Genomic DNA, 25,375 nt, shown 5'->3' on the forward strand with positions numbered 1-25,375 from the left:
GAATTAGCCTTAAGGGATAGGCGTAAAAACAAGTGGAAATCGGGTTGAAACGGGCTGAACGCGACCGATTAAAGTAAGTGGGGACCAAGGAACGTAAGTAAAACGAGTAACTAAGTAAGTGACGACTAACAGCCACCCTTAGTCCTTTCAATGTTAAAGCTGCGGGAGAAATGGTGCCGGGCGTAAACCGTGTCCGAGAATGAAAATTAATGGCAACTTCCCAAATCCTTTTTCAGTCGGTTCGCTGTTTAAAACGCCTAACGGAAGCTGATTAGATGCAAATTAATCGAATGTAGCTCGCGAGATATGTTCCATTCGCAAAAGTAACCAATGCAAATGGGGGTTAGTACGGTATTCTTCATAGATTTTTATCGTTGTTCTTTATTCCGTTTCACGTTCTTGGGATAGAAATATGGGAAGTAGAAAATCATAAATAACAATATTATGAAATCATGTTATTACAAAATACATTCTGAGAATTGAACCCACGAGCTCTTTCGCTAAAGATTTAGCTAAATCCGTCAGTCTTTAATCCCTGTCTCAACTCTCTCTCTCTCTCTCTCTCTCTCTCTCTCTCTCTCTCATCTAAGATACTCAAGGCATAGGGGCGTGATAAGCGATGTAAATTTTCTTGCGGGTTACCATTTCGCTAACCGCGGATTGGTACGGAATAGTTCGCGAGTTGAATGAACTAGGCTTTGGTGCTTGCTTGGCTGATGTGTCTTCAGGAAATCCGTACAGCTCATGAGACACCCGTAATGTTTGTCTTGCGTTTTAGGTGACTCGAATACCGTGCTTACATTTCCACGTTGGAGACCGAGACCTCTCGGCTTAGGGATTTGATTTCACATATAAATATTAATGCGTATCCCTCTAACGACCTGCTGCTTCTTCGATACATTTGTAACAGACTGATTGAGCTGCGAGAACGATAATTTATTTTATTTATATTTCTTAAACGATTCAATAAAAAAAACTCCTTTGTTTTTTATATTTTTTTCCTTTTTCATTCATCTTACTTTATAATTCAATTTTTTATTAGCAGTAATAGAAATTATCGATGTGAAACAACTATTTTTTTAATACTTTCATAAATTGATCATCCGGCATATGTAATCTTATAGTCAGATAGAGAGATCTTTGCTCTTGTGATGCGAAAAGCAAAATCAGGGGTTTCTATACGTAAGAGAAAAGGACGAAGGCGTACGTGAAAGCTGGTCGATAACACGACGAGCAGCTAGCTGCTAGTCGTGGAGGTGGAGGAGACGGCGGCTCCGTTCGTGACGAGGCTGCGACATCGGGATTGTGATTAGGGGCCGGTCGGCAAACAATGCCTAATTACATAATTATTGTGCCCGGGCCCGTAATTAAGACACATTACTCCTCTCAGCTGGTAATTCATTACGCTTAATGTCTTCCCTCGCTCTGCTTGCCGTTTCATCGCGGATGACAGTCGCGACGGTTCCAGCTAAATACCGTTACCGTGAAATATTACCGACCGGTACCAGGACTGCAGTCATTCTCTCCCTATCTCTCTCTTTCTCTCTGTGTGTGTGTGAAAGAAGAAACACGATTGCCTTTTACTGATTTTGTCTTAATTTAACTTTATTATATACATACACGTTCGTATTTATAAGTTTGCCATTAATTTTAATTTATTTTATAATTATTTTATAATTATTTTAAAGAAAACATTAATTTAACATAATATTATGTTATTACAATAATGTTTCATACTTGCGTAACAATCGTTCAAATAATCATGAGAAATAATATTAAAATCTATCGTCAAATAACAAGAGTTGTCGCAAATTTTATAACACAAAAACTTAGCTGTAGTGAAAGGAGCATGTAGATTTAAAAGATTACCAAATGTATAATATCAGCATGCGAGTGGATACGAGAAACAAGAAAAATCTGGAAAATAGAAGAAACGGGGAGAGAAGGTAGGAAAGAGTGAGACAGTAATATACATTATCTGGTGAAAAAATGATTGTTCGAATGCATGCTCTTAGTACGAAGAAGGAAAGGGTCCTACAAATGAAAATTTCTGAAAAAACAGCTTGCCTTTTATTACAGTAACTTATACACGCGACACTAAAGAATAATATAAGTAAAAGAGGAGGATGAGAAAGATGGAAGAGATAGAAAAGAGGTGTAGAACACAGGAGTACCGATATTGTGCTACTACTTTTATTTAGCTAACGTTCGGATATGAAGGGGCTCGGAGTAACGCCATCGTTTCCCATGGGAGTCTCTCTCATTGAAATCTAGACGAAGAGAGTCGCTTTATAACTCTCCAGTTTTCTGGTAATCTCGAGATGCTTTGAAATACTTGCGAGAGGCTAAAGACAAAAGAAAGCAGCAGATAAAAGATAAATAAATAAAGGGTAACGTGACACGAGCATCAGGATTCCCGAAGGATTAGTCGAAGAATATTGATTGGTGTAATTCGGAGTGTTTTGCATTCTAGTTTGGGAAGTATTTCTGACTTTTTTTTCACGCATCGCGACAATTTCTGTCCCCGTTTTCTCACCGATCATTATTATTATCTCATACAAGTCATTTATTTTTCGTTTAATATTCTTTATGTCATTTTTCATAACAGATGATGTTGTTCATCGTACGATGATGATTATTCTGACGTATATCGTTGCTTCTTAATTAATTAATTGCCTACCCTAAGAGTTGTGATATGAGATTTTTTTTTACGATTACAAGGCAAATCTTATTACACAATACGCGGATGTACATCGTTAACATACTGACATCAAAGAAAAATAAACGAAGATATATTTTTTGTAATTTGTTTTTTTAATTTCATTTGTCTTTCACATAAATTATCTTAAAATTGTTATAGGTATTTTCAAGTATTACATAAATCATTTATGTGGATTCAGGAATTCAATTAATATTATCCTGGATGATGATATCCCTGTTACTATTCAATTAATATTACCTCCATCTCTCTCCCCTTTCCGCACACCCCAACGTTTCCGCTCACTTTGATCGCAAAATTTTGTAATACCAAATATTAAATGAAAACACAATTTGCGGGAAATATATGAGAATATTCGTTTGATTATTGTAGCGTGAATTGCGTGTCAACAAAACTTACATTTTCAATCAAAATTGCGTTCTAATTACAAACGTATCTATTTGTACTGACCATTGGAGTCGAGAATGATATGAACCACGGATTTTCAAGTTTTACGAACGACTCTCGTTCATACCGTACCACTCACAATCTCCCTACTCCTTGACCACCTTCTTGTAACTAACCTTACTGAATTAGCAACAAGAAAACAGGATTTAATTGATTATTTTTATCGTCAAGGTTCCAGCCATTTTTAATCAACAATAAAAATTTTCTTGAATTATAAACTGTTCGACATATTAAAAATAATTTAACATGTTATATTGATTGAACTGTGAAATAGCTTCGGTGGCGCCAACGCACGGCACAATAACGAGCTACAACGGGAGATATATATTTTTCTTGCAAGGATTAACTTTTTAAATAAGCTGTTACCAATTGAAATAATGTAGGTCAGTACTATTAATCTAAAGTAATTGAATCTTAATTAATTGTTAATATTGATACGATGTTGGTGTTGTCATTAATGCGTATTCCTCAGTATCGAGATTAACTGTTGACACAAATCATTCGATTAAAAAATTACATTATTATAGTATCTCGTGAAAATAGATTAGATCAATTATCCTTAAACTAATACAACAGAATATTATAATTTTATCGTGCCTCGTTTTATATAGTAAGCGATGCGTTGATGAATTTGTCATGATACTTTGTACAATCATTGAAAGCTTTCTGGTTCGGCGCGTATAAACCTTCGTCACTTATAGCATATTGACATCTCGTAAGCCGAAGCTTTCTGGAGTCCCTCTCGTGTCCAAACAAGACGACGATGCACCCTGGGAATAGGGAGTCCCCGTTTGCACGAGTTCGCAAATATAGCCAGGGGTATCGGAGCCAACCGAACCGAAGAATTGATAAATTAGTTATTCCGTTAGTCGCTCGAGTCCCTCTCTAGGTCCCTCATTCCTCTCCTGAATCTCGTGCACACCACCACATTTGATCTGAGGTTTCGAATAATCACGCTTGTTTGCATCTGATTCGACTCCTTCAACTGCTAAATCGTAAATTTTTGAATCGTATGTAGAATATACGGTTGAAGTATTTAAAAAAAAAAACCCCAACTAAATAATATGAAATTTATATTAGGGAAATTTATTGTTCAGTATTTATTACTCAAATAACCTGCACATATGCAGATGCATTTTCTTAGTGGGTTTTATACCCTACAGTAAGAGCAAGAAATACAAACGTATTCGTTTACTTACCGCGCTAAGGATAATCCTAGTCTCCTAAGTAACTACCCTCGTCGTGAAGCCAATTAACTCCCAAAAGAATTCGATTCCTACCAAATGATAATTCTAAGATAGTACGACGATAGTACGAGATTATGAAGATACAATATTTGCTCAAAGATTTCTAACTCTAATAGGGTATATTAAGATTATTTCCTTCGCAGCTGTGGCCTCAGTTCAATTAGGCTGAAACAATTACTTCCTTGAGAATACTTCCTTGACCTATCCTTCATTTTCTTAATAAATATATATATTATATCAAAAGAAAGAAAGAAAAGAAAAAGAAATTGTGAAGCTTGAAAAATTGTCAGCATTTCCAGAATTGCAAGGAAGAAATCAGCAGCTGCAATCAGAATCTACAGGATTTCCCCAATGAGGTCTTCTAAAGCCTTCTCTATATCTATCTACAGATACGTATTAGATCGACTCGAACCTGACCTGTACTGTAACCGTACGAGCTCCTACATAATGTCGCTTCGAATTCAAGATTTTTGTGGCTGCTAACCCGTTGGCTTCGGTCCGCTAACGTATTTGCAAGATCCGCCGCGTTGATGGACATATAATGCGACGTGTGATTGTAGGCCCGCCAATCGCGGCCGATTGTGCCTCTGAAGGCCCGCTAACTATCTCAAACTAGCCCCATTCAAGCTTCACGACCTCACTCTATCCACATTTCTCGCTCTCCTTCTCTCTCTCCCTCTCTCTATCTATCTCTCTCTCTCTCTCTCTCTCTATCTATCTCTCTATCTATCTCTCTATCTCTCTCGTTCCCTCGACAAGCTATCTTTCACTCTTTCCATCTATATCGTTCTCTTCGTTTGCCTCCTCCCTTTCCCCTTCTCTAACTGACATACACGTGCACATCTACAAGCGCAAAATACATCATTGATGTGTGCACATACACACACACATATATACGTACACGTAGAAAGGCAGATAGACACAATCACGCTCGGTGGTTACGTAGGTACGCTTCTCCACGCGACGTACCATTCGTCTCGGTTCGAATCCTCGACCCTATATAGGTATCCAACGCACGTTCTACGTGGAAATTTCAAATCTATCACCGACCCAGACGAATGCAAATCGCGCATGAAGCGCGCTTAATAAAGCTTCGCACGCAGCCTCCGCAAGTCGCAATTTTCTTTCCAACGTGTGCTGTGCTGTGCTATGCTGTGCTATGCTGCTACCATGGTGTCCCCGTGCTCTCTTGTGCGCTCGCGCGCCCACTCACGAAAGCTTTTAATGAAACGCTCACGTAATGCGCTTCTACTACCGGCCTTTCGAGCGTTTTCGTCGACCTACGAGAGAAAGGTTTCGCCAACGTTACTCGTTATAATTACGAGACGTTTTTAATATGGTACAGACCAGACCCTCGACGAAGAAAAGTGAAAGGAAAAGAAGAAGCAATGGGAGAAAGAAAACGCGGGAAATCGATTTTTTTTTTCTTTCTTTACTTTCTTTTTCTTTTTCAAAAAGACCGGAAAACCTACTCTCCTCTTTCTTTTTCGGTTCGTGCTTCATTACAATTCTCTATGTCATAAATTTGCGATCGTTATTTACGTCAAATATGGATGGCAAATGAGGAACGTCTCGGAACTAACCCTGATCTTATTATGATATTTTTGTCTTGTAACGATCTTCGAAGAAACGTCCAATAATTTTGATGAAATGTATGTAGTAGGTGTATCACGTTGGTATTTTGAGATAGGTATATGTCAGAAAATTGGCGCAATCGTTTGATTTACAGATCGACGAATGCACTTTGATGCAAAACGTTTTCGATGCGGTCAATATTATCCGAATAGATAAGCCAATAGTCAGAGAAATAGAGAGAGAAGTCTGTGGTAAGAGTGAGTAGAGATAGAGTAGTCGATACCTAAGCGTAGTAGATGGAACCTGACGCGCTCAGACAAATTGGACGAACGTCAAATCTAAGTCGTACCATCGGAGGGTATCGATCGGACCCTTCCCAGTGAGAACCGTATTCTCAGTCACTTCTCTCTGAGAAATATTGACTCGTCCAAGTGAGAGCTTTCAATATGATTAAACGCAGAACACATAAAATCCGATATATGGGGTGTTTCCGAATAATATACATTAATTTTCCAAGAGAACTTAGAGAAAGAAAATCAATGTGAGACTCTTAATTTCAATACCTTCTGTGATCTAAGGAATTCAAATTTATTTCTAATAGAAAGATTTCTTATTGGAACCTATTGATTAGTTACTTCATATTTAGGGCCTTTATTCATCGATAAAAAACTACAGACAAAAATAACAAATGGTTGAAGATAAAAATTGAAAGATTGAGAAGAAAATGGTAACGATACGATAAGATCAACTGTTAGACCACTTCATTCCTAGAAACAGATAATGTCGTGTTACCCGATTCCACATGGCCCTCTATCGTTAAATAAGCTTCGCCAACACAACATGATCCGAGCAAACTCGTGACAAAAACTGGCGAAGCGTGTTGAGTGAAGGTACACGATCGGTGGTGCGAACAATATCGAACCTGACGGCGCCGCTTTTGACCGACCGCATTTCGGGTCGGCGAAAATTGAATTTCCAACGTCAGAGAGGTGTGTAGAGGGGTAGAAAACGATAGAAAGAGAGAGAGAGAGAGAGAGAGAGAGGGAGAAAGAGAGAAGGCATGTAGGTGAACGAAGAGAGCGGCCGGGTTATTTGCGTGGCCTTAATAAGGACGTTTGACGGCGTTGGCTTTCCCTTAACAAGCCGGCTAATATCCTGGGGCCTTGCCTCTCCCATCGTCATCGTCGTCCGAATCTTCTCTCTCTCTCTTTCCCTTTCTCTGTTTCTCTCTCTCTCTCGTCTTTCACATAGCAGCTACCGTCGGGAATCACCAAAGCTTGAAAACCGAATAAACTCAGTTAGAGAACTCGGTGTGAAGCGAGTGGACCGCTCGACCAGGAACACGCTACTGGACAGGACGAGTCCTTAGCTCTTTGGCTCTCTCTATGTTGCTATTCCTACTACCATATTCCATCCTACATGCTACTCTTCGTCCTGTTCTTAACGTACTCCCTACCACTTTCAACCTTGGTCAACTGAAGTTATCTCTCTAGGAAATAAGTCGATTTGTTTTTTTTAAATCTTTCAATTAAAGAAAACGTAATGTACAGTAGAACAGTTTGATATAATGATTAAATAATTAAAGGAAATAATAATTAAACGAGATGATTAGAAATAGAAATTGTTTACGAACATATAAAAATATATATATTTTTTTTTCTTCGTTTTACACTTCGTTCTTTTTGTATAAATCATTATACATCCAATATACTATAATTCTAAAGTTTTATCAGCTGCAATTGATAACACGAGTTCTGCATTTTAAGTACTACATAATTATGAAAGCAACACGTGTAATATTTTCTAAACTTTTGTTTTTTATAGCATTTGGATATAGTCAAGGAACTGCTACGTCATAATGATTCTCCTTCTGTAAACAATTCAAGATTAGATCTTAAAGCAATGCATATTCAAATAAAAGTATTTACTATGATATGTTCAAATATAATGATACCTTTTCGGATGTATTATTGTGTCTGAATTTTGTCGGTACATTTTTTAATAAAAGGTTTACCGAAGCCTGAGGTTCAATTGTATTTTGGTACCATTCCTCATTCTGATATTTTGGATAAGGTAACCACCTAAGCATTAAATATTACAATTATTAAATATAAATCATTTTATATTACCAGATACTATAATCGTAAAATATTTGTATAAAATATCAATTAGTACCTATGTATAACCGGAGACAGTAATTTTCTATCTACATAAGAAGGATCCTTTGGTCCAGTAAACCAACTAACTATTCCTCCAATTACGATTACTATTATGGTACCAAGTCCAGAAAACCAATGATAGGATAATCGGTAAAGAGCGAATACATCTTCTTCGCTGTAAAATAAATACAAAATAATATTTACAATTAAATGTTCATGAAGAAAATATTTACTAAACACTTAAATATATTTACTCGTTGTATTCAAATTGATTTAAAAAAGCTTGACTTATATTTCGTGGACACTGAGTCAATGGTACTGGAAGCTTTTTTGGTACTATGTCACCAGAACTAATTGATATGTTTGCTCCCAAGCATGCCCAACCAGCTATTAAAAATCCTACAACAGCACCTACGAAGGCACCCTAAGAAGAATAACATCAAATTGAATACTGCATACGATTTTTTTTTTTTCAAAACAACGAATAATTATTCCAATTATAATGTACTACCTGAGAATTGGTCCACGGGAAAAGCATACCAAGTGTAAAGACCCCAAAGGAAATTCCTGCTGCAATTGCGCTTAAACTGTTGGTAACCTTCACAATCGTCGATAAAAGAATATTTTTACGGTTAATATAAATAGAAAATGTTCTTCGGATCCAAAAAAAAAAAAAATGAAAAAAATGTACAAAATTATTATATACCGACCACTAAAATGCCACCCAATGTTTCGATGAAGAAAATAAAAGATAATGCGATTAGACCAAGGATGATAACGATACTTTTAACCAATATCGTTGAACAACGTTCGCTCGGTTCTAAACCGAAACAACTCTTCACGAAGTCTTCTAAAAGTACTACAGAAGTAGAATTAAATCCTACCGATAGAGAACTGAAGCAAACACGATAAAGACATTTCAATTGAAACAAAAAAAATAAACACTAATCTTAATCGGATATTTATGAAAATAAATCAAAATCTTTAATTATACCTAAGAGCAGCCCCAAAAATTCCAGCAATGAAGAGACCAGGTATACCATGCAAGTGACCAGCAGCTTCCATTACGAAAGCTGGAAGTAATTGGTCATCTGCTTTAATTAAACCGATAGCCCTTGGATCACACTTTGGTGGTGACCACCAAGCTAGAAGAACCAATCCACACCAACAACATAGCGATATAAAAATAATTATTCCCGTAATAGATATTCCTATAGCTCTGCAAAAATAAATCATGTTTTCATTTCATCACATTACAATAGAGTTTTACTTTTAATAAGATCAATCAAAATATAAAATTTCACTGGTTATACTCACTTACAATTTAGATGCCTTGATAGTTTTCAATGATGTATACCGTTGAACCATCGTTTGATTCACAGCTATGTATCCCGTTGAAAACAGCCAAGAACCAATTAGAACACTCCAAACGGTATGTCTCGTGTATAGAGAAGAATCAAAGCTAATCAATGAAAAAAAAAAAAAAAAAAAAAACAAAAACAATAATATAAATTCTTCAATTTAACGATGACACGATATCGCAAAAATGTACAGAAAAAAAAGGAAAGTTTGATTTACTTAAAAAATTCTATTCTATTAGCTTCTCGTGCCTTTTGCCATACTTCGGATGGACCACCAACTTGGTAAGTGCCTATGACCGTAACGATGAATACAGCTAGAATCATTATTATTACTTGAAGCATATCGGTCCAAACTACTGCCTTCAAGCCACCCTGAATAGAGAAAACAACATAAACAAAAAAACAATGAATAATCGGTATGATCATGAGATGATAGGGATGAGATGTCGTAGGGGGATCTAAACGATCAAAGGAATCACTCGTTCGCGATAAATTCTCATTAATATCTTGGTCGAACAAATTGCTCGGATAATTACGCGGGCCTCCATAGGTAGGTAGGTAGGTAGGTAGGGAGGGAGGTAGGTAGGTAGGTAGGTAGGTAGGTAGGTAGGTAGGTAGGTAGCCGCGATTAATCACTTCAAGGCTGGCTTTGTGATCTGCTACTACCAACCAACAAGCGCACACCACTCGACGACGCCATTGTTTCAACGAGCTATTGTCGACCTTTTCAGTTTCCGTCCATAAACATTTCGCCCGTGCTCGCACGAGATTCTTCGCGGCATTGTCCACCGAAAATTGTTTCCTCCCAGGCCCTTTCCCTTTTCTCTTCTCTCTCTCTCTCTCTTTCTCTCTACCTCTCATCCCCATTCATTCTCTCACCCCATTTCTCCTCACACTCTCTTTCTCTCTCATTCCTTCTTTCTTTCTACCCCCTAACCACCCCCCACCCCCATACCCCAACAAGTCGAAGGAACTCGAATCACGCAAACGAGAATTTGTTGACGACGAGATACCATCCTCCTAAACTAGCTTGATCCTTTATGGTTGTTACGACTTAACAGCGAACTATACAACGCTACCGGAAGCGTTAGATAGGAAAATTTTGATGACGTTGTAACTTCCGTTATAATACGTCTTCATCGATTCATTTCCCAATAATGTCATCCCCATCATCATTAATATTATACAGATATTGTTTAAATATCAAACTTACGAGGACTGTGTAAAAGACGCATACTCCGCATATGATAGCACTGATGATGTACGTATTGATATCACTTACTAAAATAATAAAATGATATATATATATATATATATAAACGTTAATTAAATTAGATTATATAAAGTATAAAATATGATGTTGAAATGTAATAGTATTATATAAATAAATACATTATGAGACGGTGATGAAAGTGTGTTAAGGATATTGCAACATATAATAATTTAACTATGAATGAAATGTTTGTAGAAAAAAATACCTTGATTTAATGCCAATGCAGGTACATAGACTACTATCGATTGATAGAGAACCTAAAATATGTTTCTTATGTAAAGATAAAAAAGAGAAAAAAGAAATCAAATTCAATATATTATCAAATATATATACTTACTGCGTCCAATACGAATATTAGTGATATTAAAATTCTAACTCCCTTGTTAAATCTTATCTCTAAATACTGAAAAGAATAATTTAATATGTATATACAAATTATATTTGTATTAATTACATTTTATTTAAGTTCACACGATAAGTTCAAATTTACTGGCATACCTCGTAAGCCGAATTCAATTTTAACGTTACGAAAACAGGCAAATAAACGGATGCAATGACAACTCCGGAAAAAAACAATGATATTACGGTAATCCAATATTGTGTACCGAAATTGTAAATTTCTGCAGGTGCTCCGACAATAGTTACGCCAGATATAAAACTGTAAATTGAAAAAAAAAAAACAACAACAACTTTATAATAAATTCGGAATTTGTATTGGCGAACGATACATACAAATCACATCTCGTCAACGTATAGAAATATTTATGTTTTTTTTTTCGCAAATAATTATTTAAAGTTTAGATATATAAGCATATAATAAATGATTTGTATAATAATAGCGATGACGAAATAATAAATGAATTTTTTAAAATCTCGGAAAAAGGTGACGAGAAAACTTGTTGTTACCTGGCAATTAAAGATGCAGATACCGGCCAAAGACTAAGTTTCCTTCCACCGAGCAAATAATTTTCTACGCTCGATTTCTGAGCACTCTTATAATGCCAAAGTCCAGCGGCTGCAGATATAGTCAGCATAGCAGCAAAAACCAGCCAATCAACCCAATGAAAGTGTCCGTTCTCAGAACTATTCTCGAACATCTTCAAATTGTGTAAAATATAGGAGAACAAAAATATATGTATTTAAGATCGTAGAAACGAGTATTTAGTATTTGTAGTTTTTTTTCTTTTTTGTTAAATGACATTCTTACAAAAGTAGTTTCTTCTCTAAAAGATTGAAACACATATTGATTAAGAGAAGAGAGTAATCAGAACTTGAAAGAAAAAAAAAAAGAAAAAAACAAAGAAATAAAAATAGTAAAAATATAAAATCATTTACACTCACGAACACTGTACGATGATTATTAAGCTCTATTAGGACAAGAAAAATGGCAATGTGAAATGTTAACAAAGACAAATTAACGATCCTTATGTCGAATAACGCGTGTTGATTCTACATACAGCGTATATAGGTCAAAAGTTTAATAAAAGAAATGTTAATAAAATGGTTCGAAGTAAAGGCAAAAGCAATATACATTTTTGGATTAATAATACTTCAATTGTCATGTTTACGTTTTCTAATAACATATCATCAATGGTTTGTTGTTTTTTTTTTTTTTTTTTTTTTTTATTTCATTTTTACTTATTGTACATGTCGTTATATTGTGAACAATACGTACAACTTTAATCTAACGGGCATGAGCTTCATAACTTTTAATGAAACAACTAGGAATATTTATATTTTAATTGCGAAACTGCAATGACGAATTAAAGTAAAATATTTCATGAGTAAATATTCAATTTGAAAAGGAAAATAATTGCTAAATAATAAAAGTATAATAGAATATGATCGATTGTGGCTAATTTTAAGACGAACAAATTACATGAATTTGTTTATTACATATTAATACGATCGTATGTATATTAATGGAAGATAACTAATGATATTTTTTGATAAATACTTATATTTCTTAATTAGACATTTTTTCTTTTTTTTTATGTTCAAGTAAGAAATAAAAAGAAGGTTTGTGTTTATTATATTTGACATATATTAATATTTATATATATATATGAATTACCAGTAATAAGGAAAGTAGATTTGGACATTACCGGCTGGAATGATTTATCAAATGTGTTATGACTATTAGTCGATAAATAAACTCACCTTTAAATTCTATTAATAATTCTTGTTATATTTAGAAGTTGCAACTGCTATACAATAGAACAAAGTTGCGGTCAAGCAAATTCTCTCTTTATTTGACGATCGTTAAATATTTATCGACGATAATACTGTGATCACGACTCGTTGTAAATCTGAGAATATTGATCGTATTACATTGAACGATTTAAGGACGACCTTGATCTACGATCGATAAACGAATTACTTTGGTCACATGTAGATATACAGTTACTTTAAATTTTCCATATAGATAATGTAAAATTACTTTTAATGAAATAGCATTTTTAATCCGTACTTCTGTTTCTTCCTTTTGTTTAGTTTATTAATTTAATTTATATTGTTTAATAAATTGTAACCAAAGTATCGTTTATTAGCAATAATTTAGACTAATCATTTGTCACAAATATATATAGATATATATATATATATATATTTGTTTCGTAAATTAAATGTTTACGATAACATAATAAATGAGTTCATTTAAAAAGATTATAAAAATAGCAAGGAACGTAAATTGTAATACGTTTAAATATCTTTCTTTCTTTTTTTTGTTTTAGAATGATTCACTAATTGATATATATATTATATCGCAAAATAGTATGGAATAAAATAGACAATCACAATCACAAATCTTGTCTATTGGTTCAAGTCATTTTCAAAATAAAACAAATCCAAAAACAATAGAAAAAAAAAAAATTCATTAAGTAACTTACGTTAAATATATTATTATGAACAGTTTAAAACAAATAATCTATGCAAAGTAAGTTAATGGGTCGAGTTTGATTAAATGACTATTTTAAATCAAAATCACTGACCTAAAATAAAAGGCACTTGATACTTTATGCTTGCTATCAAAATACATATATTCGTTGAACAAGATTATTGTCAAAAGAAAAAGAAAAAAAATAAACAAAGTATATTCAAAGATTTGTAAGTTCGGTGACCATAGTAAATAATATTTTGTACGGTTTGATTAAAATAAACAATTTTATGGGAAAAAATATATTGTTAACACTCATTCACTCGCACATGAAAGATCGGATACGAGAAAGTCGTATCCGTTCGCGAGTCAAAGCAACAAACAAAATGATTCACGTTGATATGGTTACAGAAACTTATAAGTTACTCTTCTGATTCCGACTCAAGACTGACTGACTGACTGACTGACTGACTGACTGACTGACTGAGTGTTGCACTACCGAGTCGTTAACGAACTTAAGATTCGAGTAACTACGTTCTCAACTCCTACCAAAGAAAACGAAAATACAACGATGATAATGATGATGATGATGATGGTATGTAGTATGGTGATGACTATCTTTCGTTTGTAACTTTCGTTGGTTGGCAAGTTTTAAACGGGGATTGAACCAATCAAGATTTATATTAAGAAGATGTAGGAAAAATTCTTCCTCCCTCCATTTTCTTCTTCATTTCTCTCTCTTTCTTTCTCTCCCTCTCTCTCTCTCTCTCTCTCTCTCTCTCTCTCTTTCTTTTTCTTACTATTTTTTATTATTATTATAATTCTTTGTTCATTAAATAGAGTTGAAAATGACGAAAGCAGTGTATAATTTGCCACGTGAATTTTTTCTTTTTCTTTTTCTTTTTCAAATAGACAATAGACAAAATATGCGTAGAAATATTCTAACTGGACGTTTATTTTCCTTGTCAAACATTTTATTATTATGTTTCATAACGCAAACCATGATTATCGAATAGAATTACGGTACACGGACGTTTATGTCGAATGAAATTTTGATTTGTTTTTTAATGCAACATTTTTCTTTTTTTTTTTCAAGTGTCATTTTAATCTGTTTTTCATTTTTATTTGTTTATTTCATTTTTTGTTATATTTTACGATAAAAATATACGTAAGTACTTATTGCAGTTTATACTGCTAACATTGAAATATTATGTGTTATTCCCTTTTTAATCTTAATGCAAATCCGTTTCTAATATATACTGTCGTCATCAAATGTACGAACAACCTTGTACGAAAAATGTAAAAAATGAAAGATATTATAACCAGACATAAATTATTTTTATCGTGAATTATGCAGGTCGATTAAGACAAACTACAACAATAAATTTTGTGAAAATTTTCTTTTTTAGTTTTTCTATTTTTTGTTTTTTTTTTTCCTTTATTATACAATACCAAAGAACGAATATGGCGGTAACATAAAAGTTTGAAAAACAAAATATTATCGCAAATTTGACAATTACGATTGATCATTATGATCACACAACAAAGAATATATATATATATATATGTATATATGTATATATGTATTTTTTTTTTTTTATTACAAACCTTTATATTACAATGATATACAATAAATGTCCTTCCCTGAAGTATATAAAATTAAGAAAAAAAAAAAAAAAAATTAATAATAATAATTCGAAGAAAAATTTATAAAAGAAGAAAGTTAACGTAAGAGCATGGATAAATGTACAATAATATTCGTGTCGATCGTTGTTATATGCACGATTGATGATGGTAAAAAATAAGAACAACAAAAATAAAAACAACAAAATTGAAACTAACTTTCGTTAAAAATAATATAAATAACTTTGAAAAAGTTCTCTGAAATAACTTGACAAATCAAAACAATTCATCTATTTCTGACATAACATTTGCAATCTGTTAAATAATATAAATTCGTGATGTGACATTTTTGTTAATACTATACTAAATATTGGAATGCAATTGTTACTATATACAATGAAATATATTAAACAGTGCATTCCTTAATAGAAATAACGTTATAGTTGAAACTCTCTAGAGCTATATACATATCGCCAATAAATTTTCATAATTCTTCAATGAAGCAAGCGAACGGAATGTGGTGTTAACGTCAAAAAAAAAAACAAAAAAAATTGCAAACGATATCCTAATGGAATTAAGAAAAGTCATTACAGTTCGATAGCTCATTATTTATGTAAAATCGAATAATGCACGCTGGTTTAACTTCAGTTCATTTTGTGTGTTTAATTATTATTATTAAATATATCGTCGTATCGATAATTAAATGATCGAAATTACAAAAATTTGTAATAATATACGACGGAGTGATATTATATTCGTATAGAAAAACAAAAGAAAATAATATTTATTATTTATCATATATATATAAATATATATATTTTTTGATCGATAAGTATTGATCGATTCAAAATATATATAAATGAATTTAAAGAATGATTAAATGACGTTTACGCATATCAAATGCATTACTAAATAATTAGGCTACCTATAATAGAATAAGATATTGGTGTCTGATGTGTGCTATCTTATGTAATATTATTCCTTTCTACATTTATTGTTTGTAATCACGTTAATCGTTTTATTCCGTATTTCTTAATAAAAAAAAAAAAAAAATGATAGAGATTGTTATCACTTTTCCAATTTATAAATATTAAAATTTTATATATAGAATATAAAATTGTCTTCATAAATTGATTTTTCTTTTTGTTTATATTGCGAAGGAAAAAATCGAATATCATTATACTCACACCGGCTACGCGATTTCTTTTTTTATCATGAATTAAAAAAGAAAACATTCGATATATAATATAATATATTCAATACATTTTTTACCACACACACACATCCACATGTCTTTCCTTCGTCTTTTTTAAATCGCTATATATATAGATATATATATATATAGATCCATTTAAAAAATAATATGTTTATACTTTAGATAACATGAGATATTTAATATTTAGTATGTAGACAAATTATTTCGATGAAACAATTATCTTTGAGACATCTCGTGCGTAAAAAATATTACCTTATATATATATATATATGTATATATATATATATATATATTACGGCTTTTATTCAGCAGATCTTCTTTCTCATCGCAATTTGTTATGTTTTCCTTCGCCAAAGAGCCACAAACAAGTTCTATCAGCAATATAAGCAAGCACAAAGTCTGCCACAAGTATTTGAACCAAAACTTTTCGAAACTGTAATCAATTGGACATTGATTAATATTTATTAATAATTGTATATTAAATATAATACTTACATCACTTGGAAAATCAACGATTTCGAATTGCGAAGCTATGTCTGGTAAGAATCCACAAGCTAATGATAAGACAACAGCAGAACTACCCAAGAGACTATACAATAATGATTTATTTTGTGTTAGACTCTCCATAAATGGTTGACCCTACAAAATAAAAATTTATCTAATTCAAACAAAATGACGAATCAAATTAAACAACAAAATAGTAAAATTCTTTATAAGCTATACAAAATTATTTCCGTATTTTTGTAAATCTATAATAAATTGCTTAACAAAATAATTTATTACCCGATAATTGATGGCAAATGTAGATATTTGAAGTGCCACAGCTATTATATAAACCGTGCTATTAATTAAACTTGCTTCAAATTTTTCTTCATCTTTATCGTCGGAAGTATCGACAGAAGAAACATTTTCACTTACGTTGCTATCGGCAGCAAAAATTGCTGCTAATTTGTCATCGCTGAGTTAATAAAGAAAAAAAATAATAATAATTATTACTTAGAATACATAAGTAACTCTATATAATAGTGAAAACATAGCAAATCGTGATTCATTCAATCGAATGGATTTTACCTTGGAGATAAAAGCGTAGCTTCTTTCACTAAATACACAAGACAGAAGAAATGTACAGCAAATTGTAGCAACACCGTTGCAATAGTGTATAAATTAAAAATATTTGGCAGTGGTCTTTGTTTAGATAAAGTTTTCAGTGGTTTTGATGTGGATATAAATAGAAAACAGGCTGCTAAAAGGATACCCTGTAAAGTTGCCTGAGCATCACTGAATTTAATACCTTCCAAATACAGAACAGATTGACTATAAGCAAGTACTAATGCATTCAAAGCCAAAATTTTAAACATTTGCAATGTTGTAACTAACGTACACCGTCCTTGTTTTATAACGTGACATACTACAACACAAAAATTATCATTTCATTTTTGATTCTAATATTATATGTATAATTAAAAATTCCTTTAACCTCTTAGGCACAGCTGAATGTTGCGCGAGTCTATTTTTCTGTACAACAGAGTTCAACGAGAATTACGTGTAAGTGATGAGACTACGATGTGTGACGAACAATGGCTGTTCTTTACGCGAGTACATTTTAATGACATTTTTCATGATTAAATTATAATTTTTCTCAAAGAAATGATACATATATGTACTTTAACTTAGACAATTTACATTAATAATTAAAAGATGTTATCCGCGAAAGCCGTTATAATGGCGCGTCGTACTGAAAGATTAGTTACGCGCAAGCCACTATCGTGGTGCGTCGTGCCTAAAAGGTTAATAATAAATGTATACTCACTACACTGTATAGAAGACATTTTGCTAGTAAATGGTGCAGCAATGGATGCATCTCCAAGTTTTATGACAGTAGATTGTTCCAGTTCTTCAATATCTTTTAATATTTTGGGTAGTTTTGTTTGCATACTAGATTGTTGTTGTCTTGTGTTCATTCGAGGCCCGTTACTTGTTAACGTATTTGTCATGGCTACGTGCGTATTTCCAAACGACGAATTTTCTCGTCTCTCTGCCGATACTCTTTCAGGTAGACCAGACAATATTGCAACACCTGAATATTGTAATATTAAATAATTCAGAAAATACTCAAATAGAATAATATATTTTTTTTCTTTAGATTTTTCTATAGACTTACCCACTTGTGCATGTTTTAATGCACCTACATCATTTGTTCCATCACCGCACATCAATGTTGTATATCCCAATGATTGTAAGGAAACAATTATAAACTCTTTCTGTTTTGGCTCGCATCGAGCAAATATTACAATATGTGGTAACAATTGTCGTAAAAGATTTATGTTATTTTCATTTAAATACGAAAGTCCCTGAATAAAATTGAATAAAATTAATGTCCAATGGGAAAGGAACAAAAGAAAAAAAATAGATCATTAATCTTGTACTAAAGAAAATTACCTCTCCGGTTATACAAAGAGTATGTTCTTTCCAAATTTCATTGCCTTGCGATTTCACATTTTTTATGCTTAATGGTATTTTCGTTTTTCGATCTACACTTTCCCAATACCATTCACCATCATTTTCCATTAAAATCAGAGTACTTGGTTTTTTTGTAAAATGCAATTCACGACTGACGTGACAAGCCGTTAAGGGATTATCTCCGGTAATCATAACTACCTAAATAAAATGATGTATTGTAATCAGCATTATACAATAAAATTAAAAAAAACGTTATATTGACATTTTATATTAATTTGTCTTACAGAATGGGAAGCATTTAAAATTTCTTTAATGACTGCCTTAGAATCAGGTTTAAGTGGACAACTTATAATAACAAATCCAGCAAATGATAAATTTTTTTCCAAATTTTCTCGAGTAAACTCTCTTAATTCCTGAGCAGATAAAGGATTTGAAAGTTTACGATAACCCAAGGCTAATACTCTTGCACCACGACGAGAAAGAGACAAATATGTTGAATCGTAATTATCGGGAACTTGAGACAACTGTAATAATGTACAATTTATATGAAACAAATTAATGTATAAAAAAAAAAAAAAAAGAAAAAAAATTGTAACTGTATTATAATATATTATGTAAATTCTGACCATATTCTTAACAGTTTCGGGTGCACCTTTTACAGTAACTATGTAATTATTTTCAGATGAACCAGGAGTTGTGTATCCTGCGACAACTGACATTCTTTTTAGTGCCGACGAGAAATGATATCTTTGTAAAATCCTTAGTACTGGTGATTTGCCTTTTTTTGGTATTACCGAATCACCTATTTAAAAATATAAATAGTTTTTGTTTATATAATAATCTTATGGAATAACGTATATGATATAACATACTTTTCGTAAGGCTCCAATTTACAGCTTTCAATGTAGCTTTTTCAAGTGGATCTCCAACGATTCCATCATCTAATTGTACTAAGGAATGACACGTTGCTAGTACTTGTACACTTTCTAAAGGTGCATCAGAGAGTGGCATCACATCTGCCTTACCACTGAAGTACCAAAAGCATTACGTTTAATAATATTATTCTTAAATCTCATGTTATAAATACTTAGTTCATAAGTTATACTTACTCAATCCCTGCTATCCCTTCGACCACAAGATTATCACTAGTTAAAGTTCCAGTTTTATCAAAACAACAAATCTCAACCTTTCCCGCAAATGGTATCCTAAATGGTTCTGTACAAAATACACCTATAAATAATTTTTATTTTAATATCATGTACCATTAATAAGAGATAATAATGAAATATATTAATGTTTTATAAATTACCTAATTTAGATAAAGCTAACAAAGACGTGTTTACAGCTAACGACAATTCGATGGGTAATTCTGGTGGTACAACGGATGTAAGAATAAGTGTACACTCCAAAAATAATTTATACTTATTTCTTGTTGGATCCTCGCTACCTAAAAATATTATATTTATAAAAAAAAAAAAAAGATTCTCTTAGGTATAAAAATACTACTTCTAATTGTACTCGATATATATCGCATGATCAATAAAAATTATTAAACCTTTAATCCAAACATAAGCTGCAGCGGCAATCGCAAATATTAGAAGAAATAGAATGAATCCAAATGTTTCAAGATTATTAGCTGTGACACGCTTAACTCCAAAGAGTATTGTTCTTAAAAGTTTACCCTGTGATGTTGAGAATCCAGTACGCAAAACATAAGCAACACAGCCATTATCAACGGCTGAAATATATAGATATAATTTAATTAATCATTATAAATCTCATATTTTTAGGAGAAATAGATCGACTGCAGACCAGTTCTTTACTATTCGGTAAATCTTAGAAAAAAAAATGGTAATTTAACCCCTTAAGTTGTACACTCGAGTTAACTCGAGCGGCGTTGTATTACGTTGAGCCAAAATTGTTTCTTAAGGGGTTAATTAGCCGGTACACCAACTTTATGTCGATTTAGAAAAGCGTACGATTCAATAAAACGGGAAAAAATGCTCGAAATCTTAATAAGACAGGGGATACCAAGAAAATTGGTAAACCTGTTTCAAATTTGTTTAAAGGAAACTAGGGATAAAGTGAGAATAGGTAATCAAATGTTGGAAGTTTTTAGTAAGCATAGCGCGTTAAAATAGGGGTGACGCATTGTCACCAGGGATCTTAAGGAAATAGGCTACAAAGACCGCGAATGGAGGAACCACACTCAAGGACGGGAACATAGGCGGGATTTGGTATTTGCGGAAATGAACTTTCGAGTTCCTAATACCAATTAATAATAATAATAATATCTTATATATTTCAGTTGTTGTTTTAAAATGCGTACCTCTTAAACCTGACACATTTTTACTAGGTGATGTATGTTGTACTACTTTAGTTCCTCCAAATAATACATGAAGTTTATCGTCTCCTTCTATGTTTAAATTTCTGTTGCCATCTATATCATCTATTGGTTCTTTCATTTGAGGAACAGATTCACCTTACAAGACATAGCATATTATTGGCCTGCTTGTAAATCATTCAATTAACAAGATATTACAACAATTACCTGTTAGCATACTTTCATCCACAATACATGGACCTCTCAGTAATAACATGTCACATGGAACTAAATTATCATCTTGTGATCGTGTTATTGAAACAATATCACCGGGAACTAATTGATCGGTAAATATATTACGCCATCTTCTGTTTCTATAAACCTTAAATATTAAATTGACATCATTAAAAAATCCATTAATATTTTTTACCGATTATACTGACCATTATCATATACGGTTTGTTTCCCATTTTTCGTATTTCAGCCATGTTTCGAAGTTGTTGTTGTACAAGTGTACATTCAAACATAATAAGCATAATAAGAGTGAAAATACTATAATACCAATATTTATCGAGGCACCAAAGTCCTACACAAAATACTTGAAAAACAAAAAATGGCGCGATAGCTCTTTCTTTGAAAAGTTTCCCAAATTCCGGTACAACCATATCCAATCTAAATGCAAAAATTTATAACGTCTTACTCAGTTGATCTTTTTACAATATTATTAAAATCATTTGAAAACTATGAACCCACTTATTTTTGCCATATTTTTCCTCGGCAGCTGTAACTTCCTTTTCATCGAGATATCCCTTCCATTCGGAATAATGTTTAATTGATTGATTTATAGGAAATTGAAGACTTTTAAAACACTTTGTGTTTGGTTCCCAATAATACTTTGTTTTTTGAAATACAAACCATGGTTCTTGTTTTTCTGCATGGTGTAATTTAACAAGTTCAGAACTGCCATTATTTGGAGTAGGCACTACCTTCGCTATTGTCGCTATATACGGATTTTTTTCCTAATATACCAAATTTTCTTTGATTACCACATTTAAGTAACATATAAATCATGTCTTTCAATATAATACATTAATAAAATATATTTCAAATTAATTGAATAATAAAAATATATCAAAATGATACGAAAAAGATCGCACAGATAAATGAATAAAGTGCCGTATATTTGTTTTATGTTCGAATTTAAAAAATCTTCCCGCTTGTTGGTCATGTGACTTCACATAGCAGAAGTCGAACATCCGTTCGTATAGCTGTCACGACACAGTGTACATATTGTTCCGGCCAATTGCATTCTGCGTGTAAATAAATAAAAAGAAATGTAATTCACTAATCAAGCATATATACTTACCGAACTGCAATTCAAAAAGGTATGCACATGCACAGACCATTGGCAGCACAAGCAGACAAAAATTTGTAGCACACCGATTGCAGCAATCCCAACCAGGCCTGCATCATAATACTCATCGAAACCGTAAACAAATATCCAACTATAAATCCACATAAATTGCAATACTACGAAGGGTAAGACGTAACCATTGAATAACAATTTTCGAGGATTGTGAAGAGTAACCGTTTGTACAAGATCGTCCAGTCGTGATTTGTTAGTCGCCATGATTATACTACGACCCAACATAGCATAGATGTATTAACGTAGGGTTACTATATAAAATTCCTTCTTACGCGAATCTCGATACTTGTTACAACAGTTATACTTTCTTTCATTAGACATCTACAAGAATTCTTATTGTTCAATTAGGAAGCGTAAAAAAGGTTACGTTTGGTGTAACCACGCCACGGTGGTATTAAAAGATCTGCCAGAGGGGACAAACTTATGTCAGGAATCAAGATTTTCAGAACTGTTGACTACTATATGATAGGAGGTGCTGTTGTCGCTGTTAAATGTGCTGCCTTGTGGTTAAAATTGATACTAGTAGAAACATTAGTGTAGAAATTGATCATTTCTAGGATCCTGTTTGATGTTTTCCGATCTTTTATTTCAGTACTCAACATTCATAGTTCGCAAATATCAATTGTGTAGGTATTTATTATTTGTACCGTATATTTTTAAACTTATTACCACTTTTCTTATAATACTACTTCTATAAAACTAGTGACAAAATAATTGTTACAAAGATCTGATACAAAATTTATAACGACAAATTATTTTGTCGCAGCATTTTTTTTTATTGAACAATTAATAATATTGACAGAGGTTAATTGCAGTTCATTGGTTATTGCAATTCTGCATAAACATGATTAGAAATTTTATTGTTTTTGTAGATAGCCATAAAAAAAAGTACGTTAATTAAAAATCATAAAATATTTATTAATATAGAATAATAATAGCATAGGTAATATAAAGATTTATTAAGCGCTTTAATGCGCTATTTATTCATGCCGGTAACACAGCATGCTTCATAGTAAGCAATACAACTTCGAAGTTGCCACGTGGACAGGTTATTTAGTGACATAATGTAACATGAAACATGAAACTTCTGAGAAGAGCAACACAACAAAAGAAGAACGACGACGACTTCAAATAATGTTTTTAAATAATTTCATTAAAATATAACAAGTTGTGCAATAGAATTTAAATGTATATAATCCTAAAATATATAAACAAAATATAAATTAATGATTAATAATTCAATTATATTTACAATGTAACTAAAAATTCTGATGCATTTTGTCCACTTTAGTTTCATTTCGAGGTGGCGCATCTACCATGTTGCGTCACGTTCATGAAATGAAGCGCACTCGAAGTGCACTCTAGTGTTACTTTAAGGAAACTTTAACTAGAGCTGTATCAACTGAGTTGCGTCAAGTAGAGCTCTAATATTATTTATTTATCAACAAATATTATAAGAAAGTAGACAATAAAAAATCATATAATATATTTAACAACAATTTTGTTTAATAAATATACGTAGTAATAAATAAATGTACATTTATTACCTTGTGATAAAATATAAATTTTTATATTTTATTATAATATGCCATCACACACACACATATACTATTTATTATAAAATTAATTTATAGTTAAGAAATTATTGTAATTATTTATTATAATTATATTGTAAGAAGAATAACGATCATGAAATAAGACGTATCATTTGGATAATTAATGTAGTAATTAATTTCACGCCTATTCATTTTAGCATATTCATTGAAGAAAGAAAAAATAGAGAAAAGAAGTGGATTTAAAAAGAGAGCATCGACCTCGTTTCGTCAATAAGCTAGGAACCATAATGCTATATTTCGGTGTTAATTAATTCTACGCGGTAACTCCTACTTGTATAACTCTCTCATAGCATATTTGATCACCTAATATCGGTGGCGAATGCTATACCCTTCAAATTTGAGTTGTAAATGAGGTATCTTCCTGAGGTACGTCGTCCATGATCCAAATGGTTTCTACTGCTTTAAATTTTGTTTACCCGATGCTACGTGAGAAAGCTTCGTCTTGTACTCGTGCGAAAACTGTGGTAACAATCTACTGTAAGTAGTAACAGTCAATATTATAGTCCGATATAACTGTAATTCGCGATAATCGTCAAGTGACTACTACTTTTCTAATTTTGTGTTACAAAACCCACGCCAACTTCGATTCGCAATCAGAGCGCGGGAAACAGCTTGAGATAATTAACGTTTTAAATGTTCATATGAATATATCTGGAATTCGTCCAATGTGTTTATGAAGCGAACGTTTTGCTTGGCTGATTACCAACTCGTTTTTGTACCGGACGACCTCCTCTTATTCTTCTTTTTCTTTTTTTTTTTTTGTATTCTTTCCTTTTTCTGTTCTCGAGTAGATCGCTAGAAGAACGCGGACGACGTTATTAAAGATTTTTCGTATCTGCTTTGCGACAAAGTTGTCAAAATTTTTCAAAGTGTTCTCCTTACTATTCGTTTTATCTCTTGTTATTTTCTTCCTTTCGATTACGCAGAGTTCTTTTAACAGATTTACAAACTGTAAAGTTCAAAGAGCCGTACTGAAGGAGCACTTCGAACAACGCTTATGCAGATGCGTTTGTAACGATATTAAGTTACAATACAGAAACATTTTTCCCTTGAAA

General features: G+C 32.4%; 2 protein-coding genes across 2 annotated transcripts; both read right to left on the minus strand.

The window, feature by feature from the left end:
* Nucleotides 1-7,609: 7,609 nt before the first annotated feature.
* On the minus strand, nucleotides 7,610-13,912 carry LOC107064887 (sodium-coupled monocarboxylate transporter 2). The gene is made up of 16 exons (XM_015318054.2): nucleotides 13,772-13,912; nucleotides 12,942-12,988; nucleotides 11,688-11,878; nucleotides 11,280-11,439; nucleotides 11,119-11,184; nucleotides 10,987-11,038; nucleotides 10,722-10,789; nucleotides 9,726-9,880; nucleotides 9,469-9,609; nucleotides 9,142-9,366; nucleotides 8,858-9,041; nucleotides 8,659-8,745; nucleotides 8,402-8,571; nucleotides 8,164-8,322; nucleotides 7,943-8,069; nucleotides 7,610-7,858 (listed from the first exon to the last, which is right to left on the minus strand). Exons 3-16 carry the CDS (start codon nucleotides 11,876-11,878, stop codon nucleotides 7,826-7,828), a joined length of 1,818 nt encoding a protein of 605 aa, XP_015173540.1. The 5' UTR covers nucleotides 12,942-12,988; nucleotides 13,772-13,912; the 3' UTR covers nucleotides 7,610-7,825.
* On the minus strand, nucleotides 13,218-23,172 carry LOC107064885 (endoplasmic reticulum transmembrane helix translocase). Its single transcript, XM_015318052.2, has 19 exons — nucleotides 22,645-23,172; nucleotides 22,032-22,297; nucleotides 21,722-21,950; nucleotides 21,507-21,660; nucleotides 21,285-21,437; nucleotides 20,511-20,693; nucleotides 20,265-20,402; nucleotides 20,065-20,185; nucleotides 19,828-19,982; nucleotides 19,582-19,757; nucleotides 19,240-19,479; nucleotides 18,935-19,153; nucleotides 18,657-18,846; nucleotides 18,306-18,572; nucleotides 17,567-17,903; nucleotides 17,279-17,453; nucleotides 16,991-17,134; nucleotides 13,772-16,928; nucleotides 13,218-13,342 (listed from the first exon to the last, which is right to left on the minus strand). The coding sequence occupies exons 1-18, from the start codon at nucleotides 22,927-22,929 to the stop codon at nucleotides 16,818-16,820; spliced, it is 3,543 nt and encodes a 1,180-aa protein (XP_015173538.2). The 5' UTR covers nucleotides 22,930-23,172; the 3' UTR covers nucleotides 13,218-13,342; nucleotides 13,772-16,817.
* Nucleotides 23,173-25,375: the final 2,203 nt, after the last annotated feature.

This window comes from Polistes dominula, unplaced genomic scaffold, assembly GCF_049000335.1.
Source record: "Polistes dominula isolate Pdom_NZ unplaced genomic scaffold, Pdom_raw_medaka contig_16, whole genome shotgun sequence".
In the NCBI taxonomy this organism is placed as follows: domain Eukaryota; kingdom Metazoa; phylum Arthropoda; class Insecta; order Hymenoptera; family Vespidae; genus Polistes; species Polistes dominula.